At 45.4% G+C, this 23,526-nt stretch overlaps 1 protein-coding gene across 2 annotated transcripts in view; it reads left to right on the top strand.

Annotated features, from left to right (window-relative positions):
- Positions 1-23,526, top strand: part of AGBL1 (AGBL carboxypeptidase 1) — a 4,192,795-nt gene that overhangs the window by 1,509,498 nt on the left and 2,659,771 nt on the right. For both annotated transcript variants that reach the window (XM_078683166.1, XM_078683165.1), the window contains exon 16: positions 11,530-11,674. In XM_078683166.1, coding sequence (XP_078539292.1) covers positions 11,530-11,674 — 145 coding nt within the window. The remainder of the gene's footprint in view (positions 1-11,529; positions 11,675-23,526) is intronic.

Raw genomic sequence — 23,526 nt, forward strand, 5'->3', positions numbered from 1 at the left:
GGTCCCTGGTGTATGGTCTACATGCACTGATTTGGCAAAAAAAGTTACATTGGAATCTCTTTGCACTAAAATTAGTATGTTTCACTTTCTACAAAAATATACATTTTACTTTTATGTTGTTTACTCTAGAAAATTTGGTTACTGGTTGAGGGGGGTCGAATCATACTCAAACAACATCCACAATTGTTGTCTTGGTGAAACATAAGCAAACCTCAAACTACCCTGTGCTTAACTCTGTGGTAGCTTGGCACTCAAGCAGTCAGGCTTAGCTCAGAGGCAATCTTTAAAGCATTTATGCAGCACACACACACAGTAATAAAGTGAAAACATAACACAAGAAAAATCCCACACCAATTTTGAAACATAGAGTAAAATGACATGAATTATTTGACACCAAAATGACAAAAATCCAATCAGTAGAACCGGACATATGCAATTTTAAAGGTTTAGGTAAAAAAAGCACCACCTGTGGTTATCTAGTCATGCCATACTGGGATAACATCACAAGTTCAGGCCGACCACGATGGAGCATGGGGCAAATACAGGGACCAAGTTAGCCCCTCTGAGAAATGTACCTTAAAGCCTGTTGTGGAGCATAGCGCCGTGCAACGGCCGTCTTAAGGAGAAATACAAGGTCTTTGTTGAGGATGCGTTGCGCAGCAACAGTTCCGATGAGCTTCATGGTCTGCAATGAGGTCTTGCGCTGAGGCTATGACGCTTCTGATGAAGAGCTGTGAGGTCAGCATCGAGGATGCTTCGTGCAGCGGTGATTCCGATAAGATGTGAGGGTAATAATGCAGGCTTGTGTCGTGGTTGTGTCGCACTATGTCGGTTCTTATGAGGCCCTGCGAAGAAATGCCTCAGGTTTGTTTCAGGCTGTATCGGTTCTGGTAGAGACCACAGATGTGCTTGCAGAGCACCTTGAGCCCTGCTTCCAAGGGTTCAGAACTGGAGGGGCACCACTTGGGGGTTAGGGGTTGGATTTCACAGCAGGCAGAGTCTAGGTGCAGGGGTCATGGTCGCTGGAGCCTTTTCTGCCCCTGAGATTCTGATCATGAGGACAGCCTTCTAGCCCTTGAAGTAACTTTGGTGGTCCTGGCTTCAAGAGTCAGGTCCCGTCATTCTCACTCAGTCAGCAAGGCAGCAGAGTAGCAGGGCAGTCCTTCTTGCAGAAGAGCAGCACAGAAGCCCTTCTTCAGACTTTTCCACAGGTCCAAAAGTGTACTGAAGAGTTGGGGCTAAGAAACATATGGACTCCTCCCCAAAAAGGGTTGTCTGGAATTTTCTTCCTCCCTGCCCCAGCCCCGGTTTATCTGGGTGCCTAAAAGTCTAGAGTGAAACCATTTGTGGGTGTGCACAGTGTGGCCCATCCTGATGCACATACTCCCCCTTTGTCTTACTGTCTGGGAGCAATGCACAAAGACCAACTGCCAGTTACACCTACTCATGAGACCCAGGATATAGGAAATAAATGGTTAAGACAAGAAAATTATAACTTTCTAAAAGTGTCATTTACAGAATTAAGACTTAGAATCCAATTTTACAGATGACGAGGTTTTTGAATTACAATTCTTTAGAGACCAAACTTGACTTCTCTACTTACTTCAAAATGAAAATTATGACTTATTAAATGTAATAAGGTAATTTAATGTTATCATTTTAATGTTATCCTTTGGGGAAGGCAAATCTTGCAATGGTGAAAAACAAATGTAAGACTTTTTCAGTAACAGGACATGAAAAAATTTCAAAGTACACGTCCAACTCTTTAAATACACTACACACTGCCCTATGGACAGGGCCAGACTGGCTACCAGGCGTTCCTGAATAAACAATGCAAAACAAGTGTTTAAAAAAGGATGCTTTAAAGCTATTCGTTCTGCATTGTTCATTTAGAAGTGCCGGCAGCTCCCCAGAAACAAAAGGCAGTTCGGCCATCCCTACGGACTGTTTAGGGCCTACGCTAAGGATGACTTATATGTACCAAGATGGAAGGTTTAGGGCTGGCAAGAGGTGTTTTTTGCCAGGTCAAAATGGCAGTTTAAACTGCACACACAGGCTGCAATGGCAGGTCTGAAATATATTCAAAGGGATACTAAAGTGAATGGTACAATCAATGCTACAGGCCCACTTGTAGCATTTAATGTGCAGGTCCTGGGTAAATGTAGTACACTTTACTAGGGACTTACAAGTAAATTTAATTTGTCAGTTGGGTGGAATCCAATGCTAACATGTTTTAGGGAAAAAGCACAAGTATTTTAGCACTGGCTAGCAGTGGTAAAGTATGCAGGGTCCTAAGGCCAGCTAGAACAAAGTCAGCAAAAACAGGCGGATTAAAGTAGGGGTGAGCAATATATTCTACTCCGGCAGCGGAACTGACAAAATTTTGACTGAGTTCTGGCCAAATTCCGCCAACCACTGCGTTGCAGAGATTTTTCTGACACGTGACTCGAAAGAGGTAATTTGGTGAGCACATATGACACTTGGTGTCCCCTAGTGTGATTTTCGGTCACTAGGAGGGCACTCAGTGAGATTTCTCCAACGCAGGTGGATGAGAACATTCATGGTCAGAAAGCTGCCGCTCGAGTAGAAAATCTACTCGAGCCTCAGAAAAATCAATTCGAGAAGCTGCACCCTCTGGCAGGCCACGTGGTGCCATTCGTACTGATTTTTCAGCACTGAACGAGCTCCCGGCGTTAATACACAGCGCAAGCAGCACAATGTGCCTATTTACACCCATTTGCAGAATTCCATGTAATTCTTTTGTAACTCCGCAGAATTCAGTCGAGTGAAACTCCGTGACTTTCCACCTGTCCTAGATTAAAGGCAAAAATATGGGAAACCACATCAAGGATGTCCAGTCCAACATTTATGGTTCTATATATATTTGTATTTTTTACTTTCAAATGAACTACATGTGCTACTTATACCACCATTTTCAAAGAACACAGATAAAATATCAGTTCATACATTTAGTGCAACATAGTCGGTATGAACTCTGCTCAATCACATTGAAACTAGTGACCTACATAAAGGATACAATGGCCTTCTACAGCAAACATCTGGCCCTAAAATGGATTACTTCAATGCAAGACATTACCACTAAACATTTCAATAACATGGAACAGCAGCTACACTCTGACAAATTAGGCTTGCTGCCCTCTATGTTCACCAATCAGAACACCTAAAAGTTATGTAGTACACATTCTTGCCACTTGTTAATACATCTAGAAAATGCTTAACATGAAATCCCACAAGTGGCATTAAGCCAAAACTTTAAAATGAATCGAGGAGACTAATGCCCCTATCTGGTGCCAGAACATAGTCTAGGTTAGCACCCTGTGCACACAAGAGAAAGCGGGAGCAAGGGGCTTGCTCTATTTCTAGAAACTCCTTTACTGTGTACAGTTTTTGGGGTGATTGAGTGCTTGTTTGCCGGGCACTGTGTAGAAGTCAACATCACCAAGCAGGAAATTACTCATGGAAATTATCAGAGGGAATGGTCAATCCCACCATTCTCGTCATGTTTCTCAAATACTACCTTTTCCCACGATGAAGAATGAATGTACAAATGTACAAATGGACTAAGGAGAAACATATTCAGCCTAGTGAAATGGAGAAATACATTCCTTGATGGAGTCGAGGTGCATTGTCCGGAAAGCACAGGTCTAAGGCCAGAGGTTCACTGCTCCCACATCACCGATAGAAAATAAACATGGTAGGAGTAGCACTGCTGCTAACAATTTGCCCTGGGTGGCAAATAAAGGGTGATTTTTGTTTCTTTAAATCAGTTACAGATAACAATGAGACGGGACCAAATCTATTCTTTACTGCGCTTCTTTGCAGCCAGCCATGCAGTCATAAAGGCCTTTATGTGAGGTCAGGTCTTTCCTTTTTCCTAGACATTCATTTCAGTCTGAGCCATTAAAAATGTGCCTTTTACAGACCTGCAGAAATTTACAACTGTGGACAACAACGGAATACAAAATCCTCTCCAATTTTAAGACTATTAAAATAACCAAAGTATGTGAAAAACGTTGTGGTAAATAACGTTAGCCTTCCTTGCCTCTGGGTTTTAGCCTGTTTGCTCTTCAATAAATTGTGTAATACTTAAATTATGGCATGACTAAATATGGCTGGAATTAAGACTGATTTATATTTTAATTGGCAAACTGTCAAACCACGGGGCTGAGAGATACCCTCACCTCTGTCCTTACCTGTGGAGGAATGTCTCATTGCATTGAGATAGTCACCCTTGGAAATCATACGAGTGTGATGTTTTGGACCACTTGGCATTTGCTTTTGTTTTTCTAAAACAAAACCCCAAATATAAATGTGTTTGAGGAAAACAAAAACATCAATGCCTCTGGCTGGAAGGGTGTTTTCTTTTTGATTGTTGGACCCTTGTTTGCTTTCTCTGCCCATCTGCAGTTCTCCTATTCTGAAAATGTCAGGAGTAATCAGTGGAGATACCCTGCTCCACTACTGACACTGAGTGGAAATTTCAGTAACAGTCCTGGTGGGTCAAGGGTTCCCAAAAATAAAACCAGCTGAAGCTTCACTCTTGGATACCGGTGGTCTGACCAACTCTAAATGTGGTGGGAGAACCATTCGTTCATCTGGAATTTAAGTCACAGTTCCTGCCCCACCAAACACTAAGGCACGCCTTAAGTTGCATGTGAGTTCTTACTTCATTTAGACTCACATTATTGTATCTGAATAAAGAAGTCACGATAGCCATATTTGGAGCAGGTAATGTTTACTTTGGAGTAGATAATGTTTAGTTATCCTGTGCCTTTTCTAAAGTCTCATTGTTTGATTTTGATTAGGAGCTCATGGATTATCTGCTACCTGTGATGTAATCACTTTGCTTTCAGAATTGCATTCCTATTTAGTATGCAGGACTCTCTTAGATGTTTTAGCACTGGGATTTATGTCATTGGAAACTTCCCACTGGGATTCCCAGCAGAAGAATGAAGCAGAAAATGTATATAGTCAATACACCACTCTCAGTATTCAAACATCAAAGGCTTTGAAATTACAAATAAATGCCAACCTACGATAAAACAAGCGCCCTGAACGACAAAGCAATGCTTGCACATATACTGATTATACTTACATTGTATGGATGTGCAACTCTTTGAAGCTGCTAAAATGTAAGATTCATAAAGGTGACTCAATGTGTTGGGCACCCGCAAATGTTGAAATCAAAGAGAATCCATCTTTGAATTAGAGCTGTGCTGTCAAAACCGCATACCTCTCCCAACAAATACTACTTATTTCTACAAAGGGAGTAAGGGTACTTGTGGGCACATATCTCAGGTTTGTACTCACATATTGCTTTCCGGAATCCTAATTTTTGTTGATTTTCATAGCTAACTTCTAGTGCACATGAAAATATACATTTTGTTTTACTCCTGAGTACTGAAGTAAGAACCAGTGAATAGGGCCCTAACTGTCAAAGAATAGCACACTTTCTGCAGTCATCAGGAAAAGGCAGGATAGATTATTTAAATGATTGCCTGAGTGGAGTGTCAGCCTACAATGAGATCCCCGTCAGCGATCATACTCACGCTGAAAAGTGCAGTTTTTATCCAAAACGCCACAGACCAAGTTAAGGGCTATGCAAACATGCAACAGTGTTAACTTGCAGTTCCAGAGTCAGCACGAAGACAGTGACCTGCACAGATACTCTTGGTAATGGGAAGAGGGGCACAAGGTCCGACAGTCACATGACACAGATGAACGTCTCACACACACACACACAAACACACATTTCTCTTTTTGCTTTTAATTTAACTTACAGAATGTCCCCTTTTGTACGTCATCAAGCACATTAGAAAGCATGCTTGATAGTCATTATGCCCTCTATCTCTGTGATATATAGTTATCTTTCGTTTGCCTTTCACTTCCCTATCCTCTGTTTCCTCTATCAACCCTGACTCCTTTTATTGAACACTTACAGCACATATATCCCTTTACTAATCAAAAGCCTAGGGATCATGAAAAGCCTTATGAGAATACATAATTTTAGGACAAACACAAACATCTCCCATGCCCTAAGGAGAAGGAACCCCACCACCTTTCTTTCTGAAGTGTGTTAATTACAGTCTGCTTGGCTTCAGGTTGATTTTTAGCAAGTGATTCCTAAATTGACAGATAAGGGTTATGACTTTGATACTAGCATGTAGTTTAATCGTCATTCTCTCTACCTGTTTCCTAACTTAATTTTCAGTTTTTTTTACTTCAGTTTTGTACAGGATGGTCTCTGTGGGAATTTGCCGAGCAGTCATGGCATTTACCTGTTGACTAAGACAAAAAAAGTGTCCCAGATCACAATTGACCTGTGGCTCTGAGCAGACATCCTCAGAATCTCACACGCTCACTGCTGAGAATGTAGGGTACGGTCTTTTCGAATGTATTCCATAACTTGTGCCATTTCCCAGTGCCTATAGAAAAGTTCTGGTTGTCTTACAGATCCAGAAAGCTTTTTCCAGGAGCAGCTTCACTTCAACAACTTCTGTGCTCTCAAGAGGGGAGTAGATGGATGACAGTGTAATGGCACAGTTGGAGGCGACAGTATGGGTATGGTTTCCAAAGGGCACTGGGGTCAGCCAACTCCATTGAACATTTCTAATGCCTATCAGTACTTCCACGTCCATTCCAGTTTCCTGGAAGTCGATTAAGCACTGGTGGGGACAATGTGTTGGAATCAATCCAAGTTCCTATCTCAAGCCCTGGTAAGCTTTTCACTACAGTGGAATGATTGCTTTTGATCAGGTCATAATGGCCAGGGCAACTGGAAGATTCAGAGAGTGTTCTTTGCAAGAGGGCAAATGCAGTATTAAAGACCAAAGTGCAGCTTATTAAGTCGGTGGTTGTGTTAACTGTTCTTCTATTGCGCCTTATGATTGGGTCTGGTATTTGTAAAGTGAACTGTAAGTTTAGTTGATCATCTCCTCTTTGGAAATATAGCAATCTTTGCTATAAACTGTCAGGCCTAACTCCCTTCCACTTTCCTATCACTGAATTTTTTCCTTGGCCACTCCATGCTTACTATCCTGGATCTATTCACTTCCTCATCTTTCGCAATAGACACAACAATTGAATTTTCACTGCCGAAAGCTCCTCCCATATCTTCCACAGTTCTTCACACTTGAAGGTTGGCGTGTAGTCTCCACTTCCTCTAGTGCCCCTTCCATTTTTTTTAGTTTTTTTTAACTCAGGCTATCTAAACAGAATGATAGCCACAATACGAAATGCACTTTTACCTATTGACTATCACTAAGTGTATGGATATTTTTGGTGATGGAGAAAAAAACATCATAAGGTGCTTGGAGGAGGGTAGGATGCCAAAGGACAACAAACACACAGAAAGGGCTGTAGTTGGTTATACAATCCTTACAATTTTTGTGATGTTTCTTGCTAAAAAGTTGTATGCACTGTATCACCCTAGACTCTAGGTACAAGCACAGTTCATTTTAGGAAGAGAAAGGAAGGGAAAAAGGACAATACCAGAAGATAGAGGCTAGCTATAGCTATTGTCTGTTGGATCATGATTTTACTGAGCTCCCTTGGATTCAAGGAACTCAACATGTGAGAACGTTGGAGTAACTTAACTCCATGATTAGACATGGTCAACGGTTATATCCTCAATTTGTACTTGACCTACACACTCATAATTCATACCTCGCACCCTGTATCCTAAAGTCATACCATGTATCTTCCATGTTCGCACATGTTGTATTTTGTATTTTGAATTAATCGTCACTCACTGTACCTTGTGACTTCGAGAACTCAGAACCTGTAACCTAGTGCATTTGAATTTAGTGCTGTGAACTTAGCTTATTGAACCTAAAATGGAGGACCTAGAAAACCTCTTTGTAGTTGCAGAACATGTTACTGGTTACATGTCTTTACAGTATTTTTCATGTACATTATGCCAATCTTAGTCTACTCTACTGTATTCATAAGACATGAGCACAGAGCAAAGTTTGCAGACAGAGCTGGGTCCCACTGAAATGACCATCCAGAGATTTTTTAAAAGGTCACTTACCTTTTTAGGATGTACGCACTTGGTCGCTCAGAAGAAAATCATCTTCTCTGCAACCTTTGAAATTGGCTGTGGCTGGTCCTCAGATTACAAAGAACATTCTTTTGTCAAAGAAAAACACACTGTCCCAGCCATCAGGAATTCCAGGAATTACGTTTATTGCCTTAGCAGTATGTCAGCTGAAAAAGTAAATCCTGGTCAGCTACCAGACTCATGCTGAGACTAAAAACAGCTAGTATTAGTAAAAATGTACATGTTCAGATTTGAGGGCTGTACAAAGAGTTTTAAAGCTCGATAGGTGAGCGGCATTACTTAAGCATGGCTTCCTGCAACTCACAACATTTCCCGCTTCCTAAAATGTTATGATTAGTAAAATGTTACTTTTGTAATTTGCATAATATTTGGCGAGCATTCTGTAGTTACAGCAAATATTTGGAATACGAAATTGGCCGGCTTGCATTTCCGCTATCAGCACATGAGGAAAGTGACCAGTGTACATAGACACATACATTTCTCATCATGGGCCCTGTCGCGTTTTTCAGTTTACAAGAGGGGCTGGTATTTATCTCTCCCGCTAGCGCCGACCATGAGTCGAACGGCCCCCAGCCATCTGACGTTAAGGTGGGCGTGTGAGTCGGACAGCTGGGGGCCGTCCAATTTCTGCACGCGTAAAATCCGCCTGCACAGCTGGGAAATTTGCCCCGTAGCAAACGGGTTAAATGCAAACACTACAGTGGAAGGTATTACTTGATGCCATAAATATCCTTTAATCAAAGTGTTCTAAAGAGAAGTTTGTAAATGAATGTGCAATTTATATTTTTCCTTCAGTAGATTTCTTCAGGTTTACCTACTGAAATTTAAATGGGGAAAAGCGCAAAGAGATGCATACTTACAGCAGAATTGATCAATCCAATCCCTGCTTAAATAGCGGAGTCAAAATTTATAGTTCTGATGTACCGGAAACCGCATTAAATTGTAGGGGTGCATTATAATCACACCTATAGAGTGCACCTGCATGTACTCCTTTGGTGTGTTAACGTGAAGTGTTAGAATTGTGAAATGTATTAAATCGAAACGTGATGTGCTTAGGCCATTGACAAATAACATGAAGAATTAATGTAGAAAGTGAATGTAACCAGCAGAAAACATTAACATGAAGAACTAGTGTTGTGAACTGACAATTATTCATGTACTGGAAATGCAATTTATTTGTGTCATTTTAAATGGAGGTAAATGAATTAATTGAAAGTGCCTTATTTTCATGCAAATTCATGAAGATTATGTGATGCTTTCTATGTTAGCTAAACTTTGTAAGCTTGAAACGCAGTTCCCTGGAAATTCACTTTAGAATTAATAGCTGAATTTCATGTGTGCTGTGGAATTTGTTCTTTCTCATGTTTTGTGTTGCAGGTGAAGAAGCACTTTTGTTAGCTAGAATGATGTCTTTTTTTACTAGTCAGGCAAGGAGAGAAGAGTTTACATCGTTTGGTTTGAGTTGATAAAGAAAGGATGTTGTGCCTCATTCAGGAGAATATTTAAACAAAACATCAAAAGCAACCCCTAAATCCATGCAAACAGGGGTATCAAGTAATCTTTGAGAAAAAAACGTTCAGCTGGAACTCATTTTACACATCGGTATTTGAGTATTACAGATATATCTGTGCAGATTAAATCACGTAAAAAGGCAATTCAATATTTCAAAATTTTAAAAGAGCAATAATAACAAGGCTGTATGTAACACAGTTCAGCCCAATCGAGTTTATTCAAAACCAATATAAATTCTGCAATTACGTTGTGTACAGTGAAAGAGGAAATAGCAGACACCAGGTGTGAAGTCAACCAAGACTAAAGGAAAGATAATAAAAGAAGTAAAAGAAAAGGAAATCAACTCAAAAAGTGATTGGCTAATACACATGTGAGACAGCAAATTCAGGTACAAAGAGTTATGGATACAATAATGTAATATTTGTATCTGCATAAAGCAAGAAACTTTGTCAGTCTCTATTCTCATATCAACGGCGTTTCCATCCTTTCAGAAATATAGGTTCTCATCAGGACTGAGGATGGTAGGGTCTAGGGAAGAAGAGGGCTTAGTATTTGAAACTGATGGATTTATTCAATATATAGAATACATCAGTTTGGTAAAAAGGTAAAAAGTACATATAGGCTAAATGGGATAGTGTCTAGTCTCTGGGAAGTGGAGGGATGGGAGACATTAAATGACTGTAGCATCCCTAAGCACAAGACTAAAGATGTTTGGATGCAGAGGGGATTGACACTCACCTCAGTTCACTGAAAAGTAGACCGGACAATGCTGGTAACGGTCTCTGTATAATTCGTGGTTGATGAATTTAGGCCACACTCGTAGGATAAGAGGAGGGGGTTAGTGAAGGGCAGTAGGTAGATGTGGTGACGGTTAACAAACAATTCTTGACTCACCTCTCGTCTAGTGAAGAGGAACCTGCATAGGCTTTTATGTGTCCAGAGGATTTCTTTCTTAAGCCACTGGAAATAATAACGAGTTTCCTCCCCTCGACGCTTACATGCTGCTAAAAAGAACCATCGGATTGTGTTTGGAGGACAGGTCCAGAATTGGCCCGGCACTTTCAGTCCTAATTGTAATCTGGACTCTAGGGGCACATTTGAAATGCCTCAATAATGAATTAATCATTTCCATGCAAATCAATTGAAGGTGCAGATGTCGTGCTCCTTAAAACGTTATTAGTTGCAAAAATATTAGCATTTCATACCTGAATACCATTCACAGCTACGATTTGCTGGTGACCATGAAACCTTATTTTTCTGATCATTTTGGCTACGCATTTCTTGCAAGATCACGTTAATTATAGGTGTCTGCTTAAAATATATGGGGAAAAATATCTGTTTCGTGCTAAGAAGCTTTCAATATAGATGCAGTGTACAATGTGCTCCAGGTGTGTGAAATGTGTTGCAAATTTTGAGTGTTATACACATATTCAAAGCAAAATTGCTGCTTTCGGTTTCCTTATGCGCCCTGTTTCTCGGAAGCCCCCCACGCAGTACTTTTACAATCAGAAAGGTTCGGTAACTACATAAGTGGCGCTGTGGGAGAAAATTATTCTTTGCAATGTACTACTGGGTGCAATCTGCTGTGATACTTATCTCCGAAGTGCAGGAGTTGGCTATTCGCGTATTAAGACTGAAAACTGGTTTGCATGACACGAGCGAGGCGAGCTCATTCAGAGTCAGCCTACCCTGCAAAGTCAAAGGCGGCATTGTGAGTGAGCTGCCGTTGTGTAAAGAACCCCGTGAAGTGTTTCGGGTCAAACATTTGTCACAAAACAGTGGCAACCGGAAACTCGAGTCCATTGTGTGCTTTGTCTGAATCTTGATTTGTAAACATTGTGTATTCACGGTTATTTGTTTCCTTGGTAACAGTCATGACATCAGTACAAGCGGGTTACGCAGGGGTCTAATTGAGTTTGGGTCATGTTTTCCAGGAATCCATACTGCCGCACGACAGCAACTTCGGGCGACTTGAGAGGGAAACGCTACTACACGCTGACTTTTTCAGTCACCTTCTCTCACAACGAGGACGTCTGTTATTTGGCCTATCACTATCCCTACACCTACACTACACTTATGGTAACAGAATATATATTTATCTTTTTTTACTGTTTCAAATATTTGACGGTGCTCCTAGTGTGTTCTGCTGTGGGTGTAAGAGACAATAACTGTCCGTGTGCATGATTGTTTTTGTTGCAGATATTCAGGAAAGTGCTATGACTCCTACTAACGATGCTTATTCCATGTATGCTAATTGAAAAAAACATAATTGTCCTAAACTCCAGCTCCTTAAGTATGCTTCTTGGCAATTTTTAATTATGGAGACCAGGATCCGGATTAGCAAAGTGTGCTCATGAACCTAGTGGTAGCCCCTTTCAGCCCGATTATGAGTTCCATGGTACCAGGAGGGTGCAAATTCTTCACCCCTTGTTCAGCACAATTCTGAGTCAAGGTCCATGTAATGGGGAATAACTACACAGACCATGATGTTCCAGTTTAATTACGCATCGGATTCCTAACTCATATCAATTTGATTCTCATTTATCACATGCTCTCAGCAGGTGGTACATGGGAGTCGGGGTGAGCGTTGAGGATATAGAGGGTTTTCTATGTTCAGGGCAGGCTTTGGGGTGGCTGATGGAGCATTCTGTGCTCTCTCCATGATGTAAGAAGGGGTTGCGTGGGGGCCCTGGCTTGGTGTTTCTTTACTCGAAAAATACAGGTGTGGGAACTTTGGGCAGGTTGAAATTGAGCTCGTTGTATGCAACTTGGGGGTTACCTTTCTATAGGTCTTTTAATTTGTCCCACTGTGGGTGAGTAGCACAGACAATGGTATGTACTTCAATTTATAGGGCGAAAACTGCTGTCTCTCTCTTCTCTCTCTCTACTGCTTGCGCTATGTCAGTCATTGAATCCCATCAATAAAAAAGACAGGGCAACAGTACAACTGCTGCTGCATGTTGTTATGGAGTAAGCCACAGTACTTGAGCGGGGCCCTGAAGGCTGATCTCACTCTAATGGGGGCTTCAGTGCGCACATAGAACTCTGGGCGCAGCAAGTGCATGCAGAGAGACCTTGTCAGCATCTGTCATCTCATGCTGTCAGTGACTTTGCTGGGCACTTCCAGCTGCCATTGAAGGACAGGCACCCTCTGTGCTGCCTACTTTACATAAATACCGGGCTTTGGGTTAACCACTTGCTCATGACTGGATGGCTTTCATGGGTACCTCACATTTCTGCTATACATTCAATGACTTCAACACTTTTCTGCTTCTCCAGTCAAGGAGAATTTTGGTCTCACAGAGTTCTGAGTGAATGCTTGGTATTCTTCCATTGCTCACTTAACAAGGCTCACCTTCTTTTGTGTTCAGCACTCCATTGGAGCACGTTTTTTTACCCTTTTTGCTGCCTGTTCCTCTTCTTCCCTGCACACCATTTAACTCCCCTTCCCAGTACTTCTAATGATCTCACCCCACCCTTCTTCCAAGTTAATCTTATTTTTTTATATATTTTTTAACTGGTGCCAGCTGCTACCATGCTACTCAGTTCCTTGTTAGCACTGTTGTGTAGTTTTTTCTCCTTTCTTCTTACTTTTAATTTATTGTTCTAACATGGCAGATGGCCAAATTAGAACGGAAAGTTACAAATAAGAAACTGGTCATCGTGCATCAGGATGCATGAACTTTCATGCCTCAGGAACAGTAAAGGTCCATGCATCAGGACTTCCCCATATGCATCACAATGTAGGAGTAGACAGATGTCGTGATGCTTGAGTATGCATTGGCCGCAATCTTAGAATGTCTGATTCTTTTGCAACATTACCTCTCATTCTTGAACGTGTTATGAAGCTTGCATTCACTTGTAAACGGCAATAAAATAAAACATTTTCAAAGACCGCTCAGCTGTTTAGAGCTGAGAAATACTGGCTTTGCCAATGGTTGTTGCACATGTGAAGGAAAAATGGCATAGCCACGTGGTCCTAGACATTTCAGCACTTGCTTAAGGCAATACCCCAATTCAAATAAGTAAATGCTCACTTTATATTTTACAGGCACAAAATGTGAGACCAAAGACTGCATATTGAAGAATTGGCTGCATAAATGTCATCAGCCACTGCTGGAATACATTTGTTTAATAATTGAACAACTGAGTTCTAATGCCAGGATCCCAACTTGATGACACTTGGTGATCTTGCCTGGGCTGTATTCTTTTTCTCTGTGAATGCTGAGAAAAATCGTAATATAATGGAACTGCTGTATTCATTATTGCAAAGGAAAAATATACCTGAACTTTTTTTATTTAAACCACAAAGTCAGACTGGTGAGTCCCGAAAGGAAGGAAATGTTTGCAATTGGTAAATTCTCCTGTGATGCAAACATTTTCTCTGACAAAGAACCTTTTCTAAAACACATTACAATGGGGCATAGATTCTCCATCTCTCCAAACCTCCTTACTGTCTCTTTCTTACTCTTGCAGCTCTCCCGTGGCATGCATTCAGCAAGTGGTACCATAGGAATTGTCTATACATAACTACATTGCTTGTTACCAAATTGGAATTCCCCAAGAACCTGTACACATTTACAAATAGATTTTGGATTATTCAGAAAAACATCAAGTATTTATCACAAGCCTAATTCACTAGTTAAGTCAGATTTGTAGTAATTATTTTGGGAAAGGTGCTTTTAGAAAGTTACCTTGTCCCTGCCTAAAGCCTCTGGAGGAACATTTACATAAGCTCCAACTGTCATCTAGGAGCTGACTAGCCCATTTGATGAGGTGTTAACTTGCTCCCAGAGCTGGTCTAAAGGCCTTTGTTGTGGATTATATCTCTCAGCAAGATGGCAATATGGCTTATGCCCAGAAACTTGGTTAACTTCAAGGAGGGTTATACTTTACAGGGGGATATTAGCTATAACCTGGACTGGTACCTTCTTTGTTCCCCCAGTCAGGCAGGCACAATCCCAGAGAGAGAGAGCTGCTTACAGAACTGGGATGAAGTAACCACAGAAGAGGTGTTGCTAATTTTCCTGGCCACCCATGTGGGGTGGGCACTGAGGCTCTGCATAAGAGGAGAAGGGTTTACTATCTTGGATTTAGGCAGAGAGGGACACTATGGGATTTTGTGCAGCAGGGCACGAATGATGTGCCTCAAATGTCAGTAGGATTACCCCTGGAAAGGTTTTACTTATTGGTTAGGTAAAGGCCAGGAGTCAACCCGATTCCCACAGGCTACTGCAAGTATAGATGTAGCACCATTGGGTGCCTTCTTCCGACCACTACTGGAGTTGTGGAAGACTGAAGAAGGTCTGCACCTGCTGTTGAGACCTGAGAGGAGACCTAAATAGTTTGACCTGCTCCATTTGTACCCAGGACAATTAAGTGGACTCCAAGGGCTTGTTGGCTGACCTCCTATTAAGCTATAGTGACACAATAAGCTGCAAGAAGCCCCCTTTTCTGAAGAACCCAGCTGACCAGTTCCCACTGGACCTACTTGTTCCCTGCTGGTGGCTTCTGCTGAAGCGAGTCTTTACCTCCAAGTGCTGTTCGTGATGTCCTCGGACCCTCGGACTCTTGACTGTTTTAAACTGTATTCTTCCTAGAATCCTGAGAAACAAAAGCATTGCCGCTAAGCCAAAGATTCAAGTAGCTCCCACTCTGCGTTACAGGATGTCATGGAGAAGGTAATCTGCCTCATTGAGACTTGTTATGCTACAGCTTTCGGGATTGCTTGCTGGATAAAACTAAGCTCCCAAAAAGTGACTAGCTTTGAAGGTAGAAATTTTTATTGGTTGAAGGCGCCAAAAGTATCCGGCAGGAGAGGGATCTTTCTTCGGCACATATTTTAATTTGCCCCCTTGGAGTATTATTATTGCTATAAGTCAATGGGGTATATTCACAAGACCGTGTGCTAAACATCACCAAAGAATGCTAACGCAACTTTACACATCGCAGCCCATCGCGGGAAAATAACCCTGTGTCAACGTGGAATTCACAACAAGGCGGTACCATGCAATCGTCTGCCGAAACCGCGGCCAATGTCCGCGATACAACCACCTTGACGGAGATAAAAACACAAACCACAACACAAAAAAAGTGCGATGAGCCCATTCGCGACGAGGAAAGCAGGGATAAGCACCACTAGGCCAGCGACAAACACGGCAGGCAGGAATAAGCACAACAAAAGCCTCAAAAAAAGAAAACAAACCAAACAGAAAACAACAGCCAAGCGCAATGGAGTTAACCCGAGCCAGTATACAACCCCACAAGCCCCATTGGCAACAAAACATTGCACATGGCAGGCCATCTTGGACAAGGTGAATGCCGCCTGAGAGCGGAGGAGGACAATGGACGAAAACCAGAACATCCAGAATGATGCGAAACGCACAAACAATCAGAAACACGCCGACAACAAGAAGGCAGCAATGCACACTGGAGGTGTGAGGCCAGCACCACACCAGGAGCTGGATGACATGGAGGAAATGGTGTCCATCACATCAGTCTGGAGACGGTGGCAACACTCGGGGACCGGAAACTGCCCAAAACAACAGACACAACAGAAACAGGGAAAGGAACCAGCAGGGACTGGGGGGCGGGAGGGGGTATGGGCACAATGGCACACATGCACAATTAAGCACAGCACAACTGCAGATAAACCATGCCCAAGAGTAACAACATAAACCACGAGCACAAGTCACTCAACCTGGCAATATCACTCCACTGATCAAGCACAGAAGTGAAAACCACACTGCCTGAAAGGGAGAAGGGTGAGCCAAGTCAGAGCTGAAGGGACATCTCACACACAATACAGCACACACACATAGGAAGCAGTGCAACCCAACATCGAACACAATGTGGTACAAACACCAACATTTGCACAACCAAACACAGGACACAAGTGCACCCACCTGTTTCCCGGTAAGCGGCCACACGCATCTGGCTAAGCACGAAACAGGGACATGACAATGCACAAGTACACGCCCACTGTCCTGATGGGGTAGCAATGCATGTATGGCAGGGAGCTAGAGAGTCTGTGACACACACATTGGCATACAAATCAAGACACAACACAGTTGGAGACAAGTGAAAGTGCAGAAACTTTATCAACAAGTGTGTCAGTACGGCCAAGAGAAGTGCCACGATAGGCAGACCAGTGCAACAGCATGCCTGAATGAGGAACCTAGGAAAGTGCCCATGTCCACCTCGGGGAGTCCATCACCAACATAAGTCAGTGCCAACCCACGTTGGTTGTCCGCGCCTGGATTATGAGTCCAGGCCAATGAAGCCATGTCCACTATCATCTTTGCGGTACAAAAGGGGGTGGTGATGGACGGAGCATCTGAACCAATCAAACACTCACACCCAGTCAAAAGATCTGGGTTGGATCCATCACCGCTCTTTAGCCCACTCTGCCACCCCAGTTCAGACATGGCCATATGCAAATCAGTCTGACCCTGTGCTTCATGGGAACAGTCCAGCCTGAACTGCCAAGCCATGCCTTCCCTGGACCGGAAACAAGCTTCCGAGGACCGGTTTCTGGCATTACAGCTGTCTTCAGCCCGGCTTGCTTGAATCCAGTGGCAAAGTGAGCAAGGGACTCACGTCTGAGCATACCCTGCCACACTTATGCCAGCCAAAGCGGTACAAAAGAGGGTGGTGATGGACGGAGCATCTGAACCAACCAAACACTCACACCCAGTTAAAAGATCTGGGTTGGATCCATCACCGTTCTTTAGCCCACTCTGCCACCCCAGTTCAGACATGGCCATATGCAAATCAGTCTGACCCTGTGCCTCATGGGAACAGTCCAGCCTGAACTGCCAAGCCCTGCCTTCCCTGGACCGGAAACAAGCTTCCGAGGACCGGTTTCTGGCATTACAGCTGTCTTCAGCCCGGCTTGCTTGAATCCAGTGGCAAAGTGAGCAAGGGACTCACGTCTGAGCATACCCTGCCACACTTATGGCAGCCAAAGCGGTAAAAAAGGGGGTGGTGATGGACGGAGCATCTGAACCAACCAAACACTCACACCCAGTTAAAAGATCTGGGTTGGATCCATCACCGTTCTTTAGCCCACTCTGCCACCCCAGTTCAGACTTGGCCATATGCAAATAAGTCTGATCCTGTGCCTCATGGGAACAGTCCGGTACAAAAGGGGGTGGTGATGGATGGAGCATCTGAACCAATCAAACACTCACACCCAGTCAAAAGATCTGGGTTGGATCCATCACCGTTCTTTAGCCCACTCTGCCACCCCAGTTCAGACATGGCCATATGCAAATCAGTCTGACCCTGTGCCTCATGGGAACAGTCCAGCCCGAACTGCCAAGCCATGCCTTCCCTGGACCGGAAACAGGCTTCCGAGGACCGGTTTCTGGCATTACAGCCGTCTTCAGCCCGGCTTGCTTGAATCCAGTGGCAAAGTGAGCAAGGGACTCACGTCTGAGCATACCCTGCCACACTTATGGCGGCCAAAGCGGTACAAAAGGGGGTGGTGATGGACGGAGCATCTGAACCAATCAAACACTCACACCCAGTCAAAAGATCTGGGTTTGATCCATCACCGTTCTTTAGCCCACTCTGCCACCCCAGTTCAGACATGGCCATATGCAAATCAGTCTGACCCTGTGCCTCATGGGAACAGTCCAGCCCGAACTGCCAAGCCATGCCTTCCCTGGACCAGAAACAAGCTTCCGAGAACCGTTTTCTAACATTACAGCCGTCTTCAGCCCGGCTTGCTTGAATCCAGTGGCAAAGTGAGCAAGGGACTCACGTCTGAGCATACCCTGCCACACTTATGGCGGCCAAAGCGGTACAAAAGGGGGTGGTGATGGACAGAGCATCTGAACCAATCAAACACTCACACCCAGTCAAAAGATCTGGGTTAGATCCATCACCGTTCTTTAGCCCACTCTGCCACCCCAGTTCAGACATGGCCATATGCAAATCAGTCTGATCCTGTGCCTCATGGGAACAGTCCAGCCCGAACTGCCAAGCCATGCCTTCCCTGGACCGGAAACAAGCTTCCGAGGACCGGTTTCTGGCATTACAGCCGTCTTCAGCCCGGCTTGCTCGAATCCAGTGGCAAAGTGAGCAAGGGACTCACGTCTGAGCATACCCTGCCACACTTATGGCGGACAAAGCGGTACAAAAGGGGGTGGTGATGGACGGAGCATCTGAACCAATCAAACACTCACACCCAGTCAAAAGATCTGGGTTGGATCCATCACCGTTCTTTAGCCCACTCTGCCACCCCAGTTCAGACATGGCCATATGCAAATCAGTCTGACCCTGTGCCTCATGGGAACAGTCCAGCCCGAACTGCCAAGCCCTGCCTTCCCTGGACCGTAAACAAGCTTCCGAGGACCGGTTTCCGGCATTACAGCCGTATTCCGCCCGGCTTGCTTGAATCCAGTGGCAAAGTAAGCAAGGGACTCACGTCAGAACATACCCTGCCACACTTATGGCGGACAAAGTGGTACAAAAGGGGGTGGTGATAGACGGAGCATCTGAACCAATCATACACTCACACCCAGGCAAAAGATCTGGGTTGGATCCATCACCGTTCTTTAGCCCACTCTGCCACCCCAGTTCAGACATGGCCATATGCAAATCAGTCTGACCCTGTGCCTCATGGGAACACTCCAGCCCGAACTGCAAAGCCATGCCTTCCCTGGACCGGAAACAAGCTTCCGAGGACCGGATTCTGGCATTACAGCCGTCTTCAGCCCGGCTTGCTTGAATCCAGTGGCAAAGTGAGCAAGGGACTCGCGTCTGAGCATACCCTGCCACACTTATGGCGTCCAAAGCGGTACAAAAGGGGGTGGTGATGGACGGAGCATCTGAACCAATCAAACACTCACACCCAGTCAAAAGATCTGGGTTGGATCCATCACTGTTCTTTAGCCCACTCTGCCACCCCAGTTCAGACATGGCCATATGCAAATCAGTCTGACCCTGTGCCTCATGGGAACAGTCCAGCCCGAACTGCCAAGCCATGCCTTCCCTGGACCGGAAACAAGCTTCCGAGGACCGGTTTCTGGCATTACAGCCGTCTTCAGCCTGGCTTGCTTGAATCCAGTTGCAAAGTGAGCAAGCTACTCACGTCTGAGCAAACCCTGCCACACTTATGGCGGCCAAAGCGGTACAAAAGGGGGTGGTGATGGACGGAGCATCTAAACCAATCAAACACTCACACCTAGTCAAAAGATCTGGGTTGGATCCATCACCGTTCTTTAGCCCACTCTGCCACCCCAGTTCAGACATGGCCATATGCAAATCAGTCTGACCCAGTGCCTCATGGGAACAGTCCAGCCCGAACTGCCAAGCCATGCCTTCCGTGTGCCGGAAACAAGCTTCCGAGGACCGGATCTGGCATTACAGCTGTCTTCAGCCCGGCTTGCTTGAATCCAGTGGCAAAGTGAGCAAGGGACTCACGTCTGAGCATACCCTGCCACACTTATGGCGGCCAAAGCGGTACAAAAGGGGGTGGTGATGGACGGGGCATCTGAACCAATCAAACACTCACACCCAGTAAAAAGATCTGGGTTGGATCCATCACCGTTCTTTAGCCCACTCTGCCACCCCAGTCCAGACATGGCCATATGCAAATCAGTCTGACCCTGTGCCTCATGGGAACAGTCCAGCCCGAACTGCCAAGCCATGCCTTCCCTGGACCAGAAACAAGCTTCCGAGAACCGTTTTCTAACATTACAGCCGTCTTCAGCCCGGCTTGCTTGAATCCAGTGGCAAAGTGAGCAAGGGACTCACGTCTGAGCATACCCTGCCACACTTATGGCGGCCAAAGCGGTACAAAAGGGGGTGGTGATGGACAGAGCATCTGAACCAATCAAACACTCACACCCAGTCAAAAGATCTGGGTTAGCTCCATCACCGTTCTTTAGCCCACTCTGCCACCCCAGTTCAGACATGGCCATATGCAAATCAGTCTGATCCTGTGCCTCATGGGAACAGTCCAGCCCGAACTGCCAAGCCATGCCTTCCCTGGACCGGAAACAAGCTTCCGAGGACCGGTTTCTGGCATTACAGCCGTCTTCAGCCCGGCTTGCTCGAATCCAGTGGCAAAGTGAGCAAGGGACTCACGTCTGAGCATACCCTGCCACACTTATGGCGGACAAAGCGGTACAAAAGGGGGTGGTGATGGACGGAGCATCTGAACCAATCAAACACTCACACCCAGTCAAAAGATCTGGGTTGGATCCATCACCGTTCTTTAGCCCACTCTGCCACCCCAGTTCAGACATGGCCATATGCAAATCAGTCTGACCCTGTGCCTCATGGGAACAGTCCAGCCCGAACTGCCAAGCCCTGCCTTCCCTGGACCGTAAACAAGCTTCCGAGGACCGTTTTCCGGCATTACGGCCGTATTCCGCCCGGCTTGCTTGAATCCAGTGGCAAAGTAAGCAAGGGACTCACGTCAGAACATACCCTGCCACACTTATGGCGGACAAAGTGGTACAAAAGGGGGTGGTGATAGACGGAGCATCTGAACCAATCATACACTCACACCCAGTCAAAAGATCTGGGTTGGATCCATCACCGTTCTTTAGCCCACTCTGCCACCCCAGTTCAGACATGGCCATATGCAAATCAGTCTGACCCTGTGCCTCATGGGAACACTCCAGCCCGAACTGCAAAGCCATGCCTTCCCTGGACCGGAAACAAGCTTCCGAGGACCGGATTCTGGCATTACAGCCGTCTTCAGCCCGGCTTGCTTGAATCCAGTGGCAAAGTGAGCAAGGGACTCACGTCTGAGCATACCCTGCCACACTTATGGCGTCCAAAGCGGTACAAAAGGGGGTGGTGATGGACGGAGCATCTGAACCAATCAAACACTCACACCCAGTCAAAAGATCTGGGTTGGATCCATCACTGTTCTTTAGCCCACTCTGCCACCCCAGTTCAGACATGGCCATATGCAAATCAGTCTGACCCTGTGCCTCATGGGAACAGTCCAGCCCGAACTGCCAAGCCATGCCTTCCCTGGACCGGAAACAAGCTTCCGAGGACCGGTTTCTGGCATTACAGCCGTCTTCAGCCTGGCTTGCTTGAATCCAGTTGCAAAGTGAGCAAGCTACTCACGTCTGAGCAAACCCTGCCACACTTATGGCGGCCAAAGCGGTACAAAAGGGGGTGGTGATGGACGGAGCATCTAAACCAATCAAACACTCACACCTAGTCAAAAGATATGGGTTGGATCCATCACCGTTCTTTAGCCCACTCTGCCACCCCAGTTCAGACATGGCCATATGCAAATCAGTCTGACCCAGTGCCTCATGGGAACAGTCCAGCCCGAACTGCCAAGCCATGCCTTCCCTGGACCGGAAACAAGCTTCCGAGGACCGGTTTCTGGCATTACAGCCGTCTTCAGCCCGGCTTGCTTGAATCCAGTGGCAAAGTAAGCAAGGGACTCACGTCTGAGCATACCCTGCCACACTTATGGCGGCCAAAGCGGTACAAAAGGGGGTGGTGATGGACGGAGCATCTGAACCAATCAAACACTCACACCCAGTCAAAAGATCTGGGTTGGATCCATCACCGTTCTTTAGCCCACTCTGCCACCCCAGTTCAGACATGGCCATATGCAAATCAGTCTGACCCTATGCCTCATGGGAACAGTCCGGCCGAACTGCCAAGCCATGCCTTCCCTGGACCGGAAACAAGCTTCCGAGGACCGGTTTCTGGCATTACAGCCGTCTTCAGCCCAGCTTGCTTGAATCCAGTGGCAAAGTGAGCAAAGGACTCACGTCTGAGCATACCCTGCCACACTTATGGCGGCCAAAGAGGTACAAAAGGGGGTGGTGATGGACGGAGCATCTGAACCAATCAAACACTCACACCCAGTCAAAAGATATGGGTTGGATCCATCACCGTTCTTTAGCCCACTCTGCCACCCCAGTTCAGACATGGCCATATGCAAATCAGTCTGACCCTGTGCCTCATGGGAACAGTCCAGCCCGAACTGCCAAGCCATGGCTTCCCTGGACCGGAAACAAGCTTCCGAGGACCGGTTTCTGGCATTACAGCCGTCTTCAGCCCGGCTTGCTTGAATCCAGTGGCAAAGTGAGCAAGGGACTCATGTCTGAGCATACCCTGCCACACTTATGGCGGCCAAAGTGGTACAAAAGGGGGTGGTGATGGACGGAGCATCTGAACCAATCAAACACTCACACCCAGTCAAAAGATCTGGGTTGGATCCATCACCGTTCTTTAGCCCACTCTGCCACCCCAGTTCAGACATGGCCATATGCAAATCAGTCTGACCCTGTGCCTCATGGGAACAGTCCAGCCCGAACTGCCAAGCCATGCCTTCCCTGGACCGGAAACAAGCTTCCGAGGACCGGTTTCTGGCATTACAGCCGTCTTCAGCCCGGCTTGCTTGAATCCAGTGGCAAAGTGAGCAAGGGACTCATGTCTGAGCATACCCTGCCACACTTATGGCGGCCAATGTGGTACAAAAGGGGGTGGTGATGGACGGAGCATCTGAACCAATCAAACACACACACCGAGTCAAAAGATCTGGGTTGGATCCATCACCGTTCTTTAGCCCACTCTGCCACCCCCTTTTTTACCACTTTGTTCGCCATAAGTTGGCAGGGTATGCTCAGACGTGAGTCCCTTGCTCACTTTGCCTCTGGATTCAAGAAAGCCGGGCTGAAGAAGGCTGAAATGCCAGAAACCGGTCCTCGGAAGCTTGTTTCCGGTCCAGGGAAGGTATGGCTTGGCAGTTCGGGCTGAACTATTCCCACGAGGCACAGGGTCAAACTGATTTGCATATGGCCAAGTCTGAACTGGGGTGGCCAGAGTGGGCTAAAGAACGGGGATGGATTAAATCCAGATCTGTTGACAGGGTGTGAGTGTTTGATTGGTTCAGATGCTCCGTCCATCACCACCCCCTTTTGTACCACTTTGTTCGC

The sequence above is a fragment of the Lissotriton helveticus genome, chromosome 3_1 (genome assembly GCF_964261635.1).
Source record: "Lissotriton helveticus chromosome 3_1, aLisHel1.1, whole genome shotgun sequence".
Classification (NCBI taxonomy): domain Eukaryota; kingdom Metazoa; phylum Chordata; class Amphibia; order Caudata; family Salamandridae; genus Lissotriton; species Lissotriton helveticus.